We start from the raw sequence: 12,939 nt of genomic DNA, 5'->3' as shown, positions 1-12,939 counted from the left end.
CATAGCTGAATTTCCTAAGCTGCTTAAGACATTGTCAACTGAATTGCTATAGTACAAAATGAACTAAGCTAAATTAGAAGAAAAGGGACATTAAACGAGCTACATGAAGGACATAGATAAAAGGTCATATGGAAATCTGCAACTTTCATGTGGAAATATTTCTGGCACGTGAGTTTTGATGAGAATCAAAAGTACAAGACTAGGAGAAAACTTAGTACATGGAAGGACATGACGGAAACTTGTTATTAGGTAGTCTGAAACGAGCTAAGCCAGACACCGCAGATTGGTTAATTATTATTATTATTAATAATAAGCAAATTTCTATAGCGCCCATTGGCCATAGATGTCAGGGTGGTTCACAACATAAAAAGACAATGTAAAAAAGACAAAATACATAATAAAGAAGAACACGAACTAACCAATAATGCCTACACCAGAAGACATTTAAAAGGGCATTGGATGTCAATCAGCGAAAGGCCTGGTTAAAAAGGAATGTTTCGCTCGGCACCTAAAGGTGTACAATGAAGGTACCAGCCGAACCTCCCTGGAAAGCATTCCACAAATTGTGTCCTTGAGGAATCCCCTGGAATCTTTGTGAATCCTCTGAGTCCCTCACCCTTGTCCACTCGGTTATGAGATAGTGAGGGCGATCACCTTTTAATCCCTTGAAAATGACATGGAACTGAAGAAGGAGGTTGGAAAGAATGATGCTCTTTCCCACTTCCTCTTACAGCTTCGGACTATAAAATACCCAGTTGTTTTTAGGGGCCTAAAATGGTTTGTAGTAGACCCTGGTTAAGGAACGAAGACTGTAAAAGTGGGACTTAATAGAGATGCATAAAATCACAGAGGAAGAGGAAAAGGATAGGTTTTCCCTGAAAAATTATAACTCAAAGAGGCATCCACGGAAGAATCCACCTGGAGAATCTAGATAGAAAATAGGAAGCAGTTTTTTGGATACTGTAGCCCAATGGAGTAATTCACTGACACAGGAAATAGTGAAGAAGTACGCATGCACGGGACACGGGTGGCGCTGTGGGTTAAACCACAGAGCCTAGGACTTTTATGATCAGAAGGTCGGCGGTTCAAATCCCCGCGACGGGCTGAGCTCCCATTGCTCGGTCCCTGCTCCTGCCAACCTAGCAGTTCGAAAGTACGTCCAAGTGCAAGTAGATAAATAGGTACCACTCCAGCGGGAAGGTAAACGGCATTACCGTGCGCTGCTCTGGTTCACCAGAAGCAGCTTAGTCATGCTGGCCACATGACCCGGAAGCTGTACGCCGGCTCCCTCGGCCAATAGACCGAGATGAGCGCCGCAACCCCAGAGTCGGCCACGACTGGACCTAATCGTCATGGGTCCCTTTACCTTTACCTATGCATTCACACAAAAGCTCATATCAATAACAAACTTAGTTGGTCTCTAAGGTGCTACTTTTTAATTTTGTTTCAGCTGCTAACTGAGACACTTTTAAAAGGCAATCACATGACTTCCAGGATCAGAGGCTGCATATCTCTGAATGTCAGTTGCTGGGATCAACTCTATTGCCATCAGCTTGGGTGGATCCCAGAAATGTCTGATTGGCCACTGGGTGCAGCAGGATACTGCATTGGATTAAGCTTTGAACTGAACCAGCAGCAGGACTCTTCTAATGCTCTTGTCAGCAGCAAAGTTCAGGCCAAACTCTCACTCACCACGTGACCCATGTCAAACTTTGGAGCAGCAACTTTGTTTCCTCCCAAACATGTTTATCTCCAACTCTGCTCCTGCCCCTCAAGCCACACAGAGACTTCAGGTTGTTGCAGAGATGAACTTCCTTCCCCTTATAATTATCAACATCATAGTGATTTATTCTGCCTTGTTCCTGAGGGAAAAGTTGATGCACAGAAGATCACCAAGACTGAGAGTAAGAGGGGTGGGATACATCTTTGTGAGGATTAATGGCTCTGAAGCTATCGCTGAGCACTACCCATATTGGATAAATAAGAGTTTCAGGCTTCTTCTGATGTAGCTGGCTATGGGGGAGAGAGGAACACTCACAAGAGAGGTGTAGCAATCAGTCAGAATGAGATCTCAGATGCTGATGCTGCTCATTTTGCTTGAATCCTGTAGAAACCTGAAGGCAAAATGCCCCTTGAATCCAATCCGGGAAGGAATCAAAGCACAGAATTATTTCCAGACTGGCGACTTCCTCATTGGCGGGATAATATCTCCAAATTGGTTTTCTCTACAACTTCCATACATCTTTTCGCAGCCCCCATTAACCAGGTTTAGGGATGAGTAAGTAATTATATGCAGAATGACGTCACGTTTTTCTACTGCACCCCAATGGCTCCTGTTTACTAGGGAAATAGTCTCCATTTTAGGGGTGAGGACTCTGTGGTCTTCCAGATGTTGTGGGACTGCAGCTCCCATCACCCCTGATCACTGGCCATGCTGGCAGGGGCTGAAGGGAACTTGAGTTTCACAGCAGCTAGTGGGTTGCATGTTCCCAACCGTGCTCTATTTTTACCTTCTGTGTTTCTGTGTTGCTTGCTGAAGAAGACAGGTGCATAAATGAACCTGATCAGGCATCAAAATGATTCACTGAATGATCACACCTGCATTCATGAGATGAGTGGGACACTGGAGAAAATCCTACTTTGTGTTCCTGGTACACTTGCCCCCATGTGGCAAAGTTTTTAATGGACACGTAAATGAAGCCAAATTTTTAAGCATGTGGTTGTTCTTTACAGATCACATTAAGAAGCCAGCACAGTTATTGCAACCCCCTATAACACATGCATATCTATGGAGAGGACTAATTAACCAGTGAGCCTATTATGTATGTACATTAAGGTTACTTCCAATAACATATACTCCAAGTGTTGTGTTTGCTGTTCATGTTAAGTTTATAGTGTTACTGTTGAAAACCAAAACAAAACATATTTAAATAGACAAAACAGAGGTCTTTTATGCTGATATGCTGCCTGAAATAACCTCCCAGAAGATATCAGCAGAATTAGTGTCTGCGACTGCCATTGCAAGGAGATTGAACAGTTCCCACAGGGAGAAATATGAATGACAAGGAAACTATTCTCCTGGATGAAATGTTAGTTTAAGTGGACATTATCTCAACCTGGAACTACGCAAGACACCCCCTCTGATGCAGAATAAGACACGCAATTGCAAGCTTAGCCAAGTTCAGTTCTTCTGGGGAATTAATTTGGCTCCAGTAACATTTTCTCCCCCCCCCCCCCCAGCAGCAATCCACATTCCTAATATTTCCCCCTCACTGCTGAGCCAGACACCTGAATTCACTTGCACCGGAGAGACGGATGGAAATACATCCTTCTGATGGTTTATTTCACATAAAGACTGGTTGGAACTGACCTTTATCAAATAACAGCCCAATCCGAATCATGCCTATTGAAAATAAGCCATACTAATGAAAAAGAGAGCTAAACAGACTTAGCTCTCCATTGCAGTTGGCTCTTTATGCAACTCCTTTGTAGCAGCCAATACTAGCCTTATCAGCCATGTCCCCATATTTCTCACACATTCGGAAAGAAGAATGTTTTCTTCATTTTCCTTCTTTGAAGATGTGTGCTTCTCCTCTTGAGCAATCCTTATATTTTAATTCTTAAGTGGCAAATGGATTTTCATCTTGTAAGAAGGATATGTCTCTTCTCACCCTTCAAACAAACATACAGACTAGAGTCCCCATGTTGCAACAAGTGAAAATCCAGACAAAAGGATTTATTGGCAAAGTTTTTGAGTTATTTTAAAGGAAATTCCAGTGATTTCCACCCGCACAATGTTTCCAACTGCTGTCTTCCTGCTATGTCAGTATGGCAGCCCTAATGCAGACCATGATTTAGGGAATCAAATACTATTTATTTTCATTAGGTGGTGAATGGTTTGACACTTTTTATTTGATTGATTTCTTACAGATGGACATATAGGTTGTACTGGCATATCTCGTCCTTCTTGTTCACCATCCAAGAGATCAACCGGGATCCCAGGCTCTTACCCAACATCACCCTGGGCTACAGCCTCTATGAGAACTATTACAATGCAAGGATCACTTCTGATGCCATGCTAGACCTGCTTGCAGGTGGGGAAAGCAATATTCCAAACTATTGTTGTGGAAAATGGAATAATATCTTGGCTGTTCTTGAAGGAGCCAATTCCATCATCTCCAAAGTGATTTCAACCACGTCAGACATGTACAAAATCCCACAGGTATGAAGGGTGGGGCATGGAGGGACACAAAAGAGGTTCAGCAGCAACATAAATTCACTTTATCATCAGCAGAGTCAAAAAGAGGGTTCAAAGAGGGAGAAAATCCTGAGCTATGTTAAGCTAGATAGCTCAGTTGGTTAGAGTGTGGTGCTGCCAACGTCAAGGTTGCAGGCTTGATCCCCGTATGGGACAGCTGCATTGCAGGGGGGAGGACAAGATGAACCTCAGGGTCGCTTCCAACTCTATGATTCTATGACTCTTCAACACGGAGACTTTGCTAGTGTTGCAGCCTCCCAAAGTTTCCAAATAAGACTATCAGCCCTGGCCAGCACAATATTTCTTAGCTATTAAATATTTCAGGCTAATCCTGTTCTTTGAAAATGAAACACTATACTTTTTCTTCCCCACTGCAGATCAGTTATGGCTTTGTATCTGGGGATGTTGATGAGAACACCAAAGTCCCTTTTGTCTACCGTATGGTCCCCAATGAAGAAGTTCAGTACCTGGGGATTATAAAATTCCTCCAGCATTTTGGATGGACGTGGATCGGCCTCTTTGTTCCCAAGAATGAAAATGGAGAAAGGTTCTTGAGTGCCTTGACATCTCTGATGGCCAGCAATGGAATTTGTGTGGCCTTTTCAGGAAGAATACCAGAAAATAATGAACATGAGAGGTTCATACAAAGTGAATTTATTGCCCTATGCAGACAGACCAATGTATTCGTTTACTATGAAAGCAATTATTTGGGATTGGGTTTCATCATATTAATACAACAAAAACTCAGGAAGCATATTGGGCCAAAAGTATGGCTCACAACAGCTTTTCAAGACATTGACACGAATTTGTCTTATGGTCCCAAGTACTTGAAGTATATCCATGGTTCATTCTCCTTTGCCATGAAGCCCAAAATAAGGAGCAAATGTGACGTCTGTAAACCAGAGTTCCATCATCTTTATCTTTTTCAGCAAAAAGCATTTAGTTGTTCATACTCAAAGCACGTCCTCGCTGTGAGAGGTTGGACAAGATGCAGAGATATGGAGGATCCGGAGGTGCCGTCTGAAGAGGAGCTGCAGAGTGTTCTGTCTCAAGACAGCCACAGAACATACTTCAGTCTCCAAATCATGGCACATGCTTTAAATGTTGCCTGTTCATCTAGATCAAAGCAGATGTTGATGGCGGGTGGAGGAGACCAGTTGGCATGTCAAAGGCTACAGCCATGGCAGGTATTTCCTTTCCCTTTCTAGAAATCAAAGTTCTTTCTACCAACTCTACAATAATCATTCTCATTGATTTAGACACGAATGCAACAGTGAGGAAAAGGTTTTTGTTTTATTTATTTAGATTTAGATTCTTTTTTTAGGCTCCTGCTGGAAAATATATATACAATGTGTATTTCATAAAATATCAAGGTGGTCTTCTGCAATAAAAAACATAAGACCATATAATAAAACCAAAAGAAGCCAAAACATTTAAAAACAGACATCATTCCACTTTGAGGGTGTCTGTTTAGTTTTGTCAGTAGGAGAAGTTGTGGCACGACAGGTGTTTTGAGTTCCAAGGAAGCAGGGATGAGGCATCTAAAATGCTTTCTAAGTTTGGGTGTTTAGTCCTCTGTAATTTCCAACGAGGCCAGGTATGCCAGGACTTTGGAGCTGAAAGGGAGCAGGGATGAGATGTCCAAAATGCTTTGAAATGCTGGTGTTTTCCCTGTCATTCCAGCTTCACCCTTTCTTAAGAGAAACCCGGTTGTTGAACACTTCCATGGGCGGACTGTATTTGGGTGAGAATGGGGAGCTGCCCATCATGTTTGATATTGAGAATTGGGTGGTGCTTCCCAATGAGTCTTGTGTTAGAGTGAAAATTGGGAGTATAGAGAGAGAGGCATCCACTGACTTCAATCTCGCCATTAACCCAGAAGCTATTGTGTGGCCCAAGAGGTTCAGCCAGGTAAGAGCCCCTTTATTCCACATGATACACAAGAAGATCTAGTATTCTGTTGAATATTTCCAAGAGGAATTCAAGTATAATCTTTTGGAAGTTTGGCTGATGGTTTCAATATAATTAATTAAGTAAATTATTAAATGTGCATAATGCTCTTCATGTGCAGATACACGCACACACATGTATGTATGCATGCATGCATGCATGTATGTATGTATGTATGTAATTTTTTCATTTATTGTGGGAGCCTTTCTTGTGGAACCTGATTGAGCTGCACAATATGGTCCATGGTAAATCCACCAAAAAAAAAATTCTGTGGTGCCCGCTTTCCCTGGATGCCCTAAGCACGTACTTATTTTGCTTAATGGTAAATCCAGCCCGGCCCTGCGAGATCTCATGAGAACATCTCAGAGCCCACGCAAGAGCATCCTGGAGCCCAGTGAGCAAAAGAGAGAGCTTGGGAGTAAGGCCTGCTTGGCCTGCCAGCTCCGGAAGGTCAGGGTGGTTGTGCAGGAGCCGTTCCAAGGGGCTCATTCGAGCCCAGTGGAATTTTGGTTCTGGAACTTAATCCATGCCAAAAGTCCACACAGCTCCCCAAACTGTTTGAAAACCAAGGAACGGCTTCCTATTGGCTGCGGGAGCTTCTTGCACTCAATTGAAAGCCGCATCGGACGTTTGACAGACGCCCTTCTCGGTAGTGGTGCCTTCCCTGTGGAATGCCCTCCCATCAGTTGTCAAAGAAATAAACAACTATCTTACTTTTAGAAGACATCTGAAGGCAGCCCCGTTTAGGGAAGTTCTTAATGAGTGATGTTTTGATGTATTTCTAATCTTTTGTTGGAAGCCGCCCAGAGTGGTCGGGGAGACCCAGCCAGGTGGGAGGGGTATAAATAAATTATTATTGTTAAAAAAGCAAACACAGTAGGGGTGGTGGTTCCGTTCTACATCAAGCATAGGAGCCAACTCCTAGAAACTTTGTGGGCTTTGGCCCCCACAATAAAATATAAATTTGATGGGCATCGATTATGTGTTGTGCTTCTTTCCTGGGCCCCCACAATATTTTATTCAAGTTGGCACCCCTGACATCAAGGGTGCTTGCTTGCCTGCTGGGTTGTTTCCAGACTCTCTGAGTGAGTTCCATAGGCACAAATATTGCTGACACTTCCCCTTTAATGTGTCATCTTTTCTTTATGGATAGACTGTTCCTCACGCCAGGTGTACCAAAAGGTGTCGCCCAGGATATGCCAAGGTGGTTCAAGAAGACAAGCCGATTTGCTGCTACGCTTGTGTTCCGTGTGGGGAAGGGACCATATCTACACAGGAAGGTGGGTGACGCCACAGGAGATGGAATTTGTTGGGAGAATATGAATAGGGCAACATATTAGTCAGAAACTTTCTGTGAAGATTCTAAAGACATATTTGGATGCATTTTTAATCCCCTTCCAGGAAGTTATTTGAAAGAAATGACTTGCAGGAAGCAATCTCTGGGATGCAAATTGGGTTCAGCCTACACTGCCCATATGGCATAGTTATGGCTATTTTATACCAAGCCTTCTAGGGTCAGAGAACCAGAACCACCCTCACAAAGGGAAATTAAAAATGTCTTCTAAATAAACGAGAAATAGTGAAAATAGCAAATATTTATTTAAAAGAGAGAAAGCATGATGCACAATAATCAAAAAAATTAGGTGATCATTTCATTCCAATGCATTGTAGAACAATTAAAAATTATGGGATTTCAGCAGGAAGTTATTGGATATCCCAGACAAGGAGTTTGAGAACAGCTGTAGCAGCTTGGAAGAGAGGAGTTCAAGGATATTAAAAATAAATAAATCATAAGTTTGTGTCCTAGTTTTTCAGTTTGATCCTTTTGCATGTTTTGTGGTATTTTATTCATTGTGACTTGCTGTTTTTTATTAATTATAAATTAGGAATTCTTTATTGTACATGATAAGCGTTAGCTGTTTATTATTTGCTGATATTAAATTTTACTTTTTACTATTTCTGAGTTTTATGATTGAATATTATTGAATATTGCTTTATATGATATGTTGTTTATTTTAAAGTTATGCTTCTATGATGACTTTTTGTGTGTGTATTACGCCTGTGATCTTTGCTGTCTATTTTGTTGTTTCTTCAGCTTGTAACCCTCCTTCTGCATAGCAATATAGAAAGGCAGTATACAAATTAAAAGTGAAATGAAATATGAAAATGAAGTAGTGTTACTGCACAAAAACAATCGCATAAGGAAATGCACCAAAAACACTTCCATTTCTTACAATACATTCTCATTTTCTGATATCTCCCATATGAGTGAATTTCTTGACATGTAATAGAATATGTCTGTAAGCAAAGCCAAAGCCATTCCATTTCTCCTCCTCAGATGCAGAGCGTTGCACCAAATGTCCAGAAGAACAATATCCAAACAAGGACCGAGATCACTGCATTCCGAGGATTATCAGCTTCCTATCATATAAACAATATTTGGGGATTCTCCTGACTTCTTTGGCTCTCTTCCTGTCCTTAACCACAGGCTTTGTTGTAGGGATCTTCATTAAATACAAGGAAACTCCCATAGTCAAAGCCAACAACAGGGACCTCTCCTTCATCCTCCTTGTCTCCCTTCTGCTGTCCTTCTTGTCCTCCTTCCTCTTCATTGGCCGTCCCAGGAAAGTCACCTGCCTCCTTCGACAAACGGCCTTCAGCACCATCTTCTCAGTTGCTGTATCTTCTTTGCTGTCCAAAACCATCATGGTGGTGCTGGCCTTCCTGGCCACAAAGCCAGGGGACAGGGTGAGGAGATGGTTAGGGAAAAGTCTGGCCAACTCCATTGTCATTTCCTGCTCCAGTGTCCAAATGGTCATTTGCATCATTTGGCTGGGCATCTCTCCCCCATTCCCAGACTCCGACAAGCATTCCCAGCCCGGAGAGATCACCCTGCAATGCAATGAAGGGTCTGTGGCCATGTTTTATGCTGCCCTGGGTTACATGGGCTTCCTGGCTGCCATCTGCTTCACGGTGGCTTTCCTGGCCAGGAAGCTGCCTGGGGCCTTCAATGAAGCCAAGCTGATCACCTTCAGCATGCTGGTCTTCTGCAGCGTTTGGGTCTCCTTTGTGCCCACCTACCTGAGCACAAAGGGGAAATACATGGTAGCCGTGCAGATCTTCTCTATCTTGGCTTCTAGTGCTGGGCTTCTGGGCTGCATCTTCATTCCCAAATGCTACATTATTGTGCTGAGGCCTAATCTGAACACAAAGGAACACCTGGCCACAAAAACTAAAGTTGTTGTCTGATTCTTAACATATTTATAACTGTTTTCCACCACAGTAGTAATGAAACACACAGAGTTGCCTTGGGAAGGAATGTATCTCCTTAGATAAAGTTTGCTCTTCATTTTTCATTCATCTTGAATGATGAAAGGGAATCATTGAATTACATGCCTGGAGAGTGTCCCTACCTGTAGCATTACACGGAATGCAGCCTCCCTCTTCATACATAATTATCCTTCTCTACCATATCCACTTTGTACTTTGACATGACCCACCTTCCTTTCTTTCTGAATTCATAACCGAAGCCTAAAGAATAACTTAGTGTAACTTGAAATTCTGCTTCTAAGGCGACATTTTTCCACCTTCGCCGCATCAAGCAGCCTTTCCCGCCCCGACCTGGCCACAGTGATCCATGCGACGGTCATCTCCGGGCTTGACTACTGTAATTCGCTCTACGCGGGGCTGCCCTTGAAGCTGTCCCAGAAACTCCAGCGGGTACAGAATGCTGCAGCGAGGCTCCTCACGGGGTCTCTGCCATGGGAGCATATTCACCCAGTGCTTTTTAAGTTGCACTGGCGCCCGGTGGAGTACAGGATCAGATTTAAGGTGCTGCTTTTGACCTTTAAAGCCCTTCACGGCCTAGGACCCTCGTACCTACGGGACCGCCTCTCCCGGTATGCCCCACAGAGAGCCTCAAGGTCCATAAATAACAATACCCTAGTGGTCCCAGGCCCTAAGGAAGTTAGATTGGCTGCAACCAGAGCCAGGGCCTTTTCAACTCTGGCTCCGGCCTGGTGGAATGCTCTGCCTCATGAGACCAGGGCCCTGCAGTATCTGATTTCTTTCCGCAGGAAGACAGAGTTGTTCCGCCTGGCCTTTGGCTTGGAGCCAATTTGATTCCCTCCCTCCCTCTCTTTATTTTTTCTTTTCCTTCTCCTCCTGCGATGAGGCTACATTTTAATATTTTAATGTTCCATTATTTTAATGTTGTATTTTAATTTTGTTTTTAAGTTGTAATCATTCAACTTGTTTTTATTATTGCTTGTAAGCCGCTCTGAGCCTGGCCTTGGCTGGGCAGGGCGGGGTATAAATAAAAAATTATTATTATTATTATTCTAGTATTAAAATCAGCAACTGAAAAACGGAATCTCACTTGAGTGTATTAATGCTTGAGGGAACCTCCAGAAGGCCCTTGGAGCTGGACCTCAGTATCTGGTCTGGACGATGGGTGTGGAGACGCTCCTTTAGATATACAGGACCAATGTCATTTAGGGTTTTCAAGGTTGGAATCAACAAATGAATGTGGCAGCTGTCTGTCTGGTGGGAGTGAGAGGGGCACCACCATAGCTGGAGCCAGAGACAATGATGGAGAAGAACCACCACTTGTAAGTAAGAAGGCAGGGGAGTGGTGGTGGCATGAAGGCAGGTTGAGATTGGTGGGGTAGTCCCCATTCACCCCATGGAGCAGACCTCTCACTTATTTGCCCTGAGCTTCTGGAGAAGGGCAGGATCCATCCTTTTTGTCTCCCTCTCTTATATAGCACTAGCACTCAGAGACATCCAATGAATCGGAAGGTTGGGAGATTGAGAGGAAACAAAATATTGAGTCATGCAGTACATAGTTACTTCCCCCAAATGCCAGTCGCTGGTGACCAGTGCCTGGCAAGGCCCATTGCTTTCATGCCCTGCTTGTGAGCTTCTCATCAATGTCTGATTGGCCACTGTGTTGCAGGACTAGATGAGAGTTTGGGCTAACCCAGCAGGGCTGTTCTTAGCAAAGGTCAAGCCAAACTCATCCCCGAAATGCAAGTGACTCATGTTGCAGTTTGAAGCCACATCTGTGATTTGGTGTAAACATATTTTCCGTCAGCTCTGTCAGTGCCCCTTGAACCATGTAGAGATCCCAAAAACTTTCTCCCCTTTTAATTATAAAAATGATAGTAATTTATTCTTCCCAAAGCTCAAGAGAGATCTCTGGCAATTGCCCAAACATCAGAAGCCAAGGAAGCCTGAGGTTATACATATCACACTGTGCTGGAGGGTGTTGACTTCTTCTGATTAACTGGCTGTGGGGGGAAAAGGAAAAGTCAAAATAGAGGTGTAGGAGGCCAAGACAGAATGACCTCCCTGCTGTGGCTTCTGCTGCTGCCTCTTCTTCTAATGCCCCATCAAGTCTTGACACGCAGCGTAAATTAATAATGCAGAGTTTTAAAGAATATAAGCTTTACTAAGTTAAAATAAACTTCTTCATAAACAACATGGTTCCAAACAGTTTGACTGAGATTACATACTGATTCTGCTCACAACCGAAGCAGACAGACTCTGATTTCTTACAGAGAGCACAAAAGAGAAACTGGCTACTATGTCACATGTCAGAGTGACCCAACAGTTAGCAGTTAGGCCTGAATAACTTTAGTAGGCCCAAATGACTGTGCAGTCCCAGCACTTCCCAGCCTGCTTTGCTGCTTCTGCTCTCATGTGTCTTTGTCACATGACAAGTCTGTGAGAAGCTGAAAGCAAAGTGCTCCTTAAATTGGATGAGGGAAGAAAATGAAGCGCAGAGTTACTCGCGGCCTGGAGACTTCCTCATTAGCGGAATCATATCTCCAAGAAGCTTTGCTGAGCAACTTCCATATAACTTTCCCCAGCCCCCAGGAACCAAGCTTAAAGTGTAAATAATTAAATACATCATGGATATCATGCTTCTCCACCACCGCTTCAATGGTTCCCTTCCACAGGGAAATAGTTCTTATTTCAGGGATAGGGAGACAGTGGCCCTTCAGGCGCTGCTGGACTCCGGCTCCTATCATCCTGACCACTGTTTGTGGAGGCCGAGGCTGAGAGGAGTTTCTAACCTCTTTTCCTTTTGCTCCTTACGGTCTTCAAATTAAAAGAATATCAGAGATCCTGGGCCACAGGGAGGTTAGGCTGGCCTTAACCAGAGCCAGGGCTTTTTCGGCCGTGGCCCCGATCTGGTGGAACACCCTGTCACAAGAGACTAGGGCCCTGCTAGACTTGACATCTTTCCGCAGGGCCTGCAAGACAGCGCTTTGGCCAAGGCACAGTCTGACCCCCTCTCTCCTTCTGTAATCCTCACAGAACTCTAGCCCAATGGTTTCCATTAATTTCATTTGAATTGCTTTTAAAATGAATTGATTTTAGAATGCTGTGCTACCTTTATTGTTGTTAGCTGCTCTGAACCCGGCTTCAGCTGGGGAGGGTGAGATATAAATAAAAAATTATTATTATTATTATTGTTATTATCCATGCCTTTTAAAATTATAAGCTTGAGGTCATAGGCAGCTTTTGGAATGATAATTGTAAGCTGCAGTGGGAGTTTGGCCAAAGAGCAAGATCAGGACGCTATAAATAAACTGAGGCCTTTGTACAGTTGTAGAATTGTAGAGTGGAATGTCCCCACCCCTCTGAATCTTGAGTGGAACCACAGCTTGCTGTTGGAATTAAAAAATAATCTGGATCCCAGATAGTATTTTCCTGAGGGCTGC

At 43.4% G+C, this 12,939-nt stretch overlaps 1 protein-coding gene and 1 long non-coding RNA gene across 2 annotated transcripts in view; both read left to right on the top strand.

Annotated features, from left to right (window-relative positions):
• The window catches only part of LOC310671218, a 497,424-nt gene that overhangs the window by 33,520 nt on the left and 450,965 nt on the right, over positions 1-12,939 (top strand). The gene's annotated exons all lie outside the window — the stretch shown is intronic.
• Positions 2,064-9,457, top strand: LOC310672821 (vomeronasal type-2 receptor 26-like; the record flags this gene model as incomplete). The annotated part of the gene is made up of 6 exons (XM_083430477.1): positions 2,064-2,278; positions 3,931-4,222; positions 4,636-5,445; positions 5,942-6,169; positions 7,362-7,488; positions 8,547-9,457. The coding sequence occupies 6 exons, from the start codon at positions 2,064-2,066 to the stop codon at positions 9,455-9,457; spliced, it is 2,583 nt and encodes an 860-aa protein (XP_083286603.1).

Source organism: Podarcis tiliguerta, assembly GCF_965153285.1.
Source record: "Podarcis tiliguerta genome assembly, chromosome: 2".
NCBI lineage: Eukaryota > Metazoa > Chordata > Lepidosauria > Squamata > Lacertidae > Podarcis > Podarcis tiliguerta.
The sequence above is the reverse complement of the archived record's forward strand: the minus strand, read 5'-3'. Positions and strand labels throughout refer to the sequence as shown.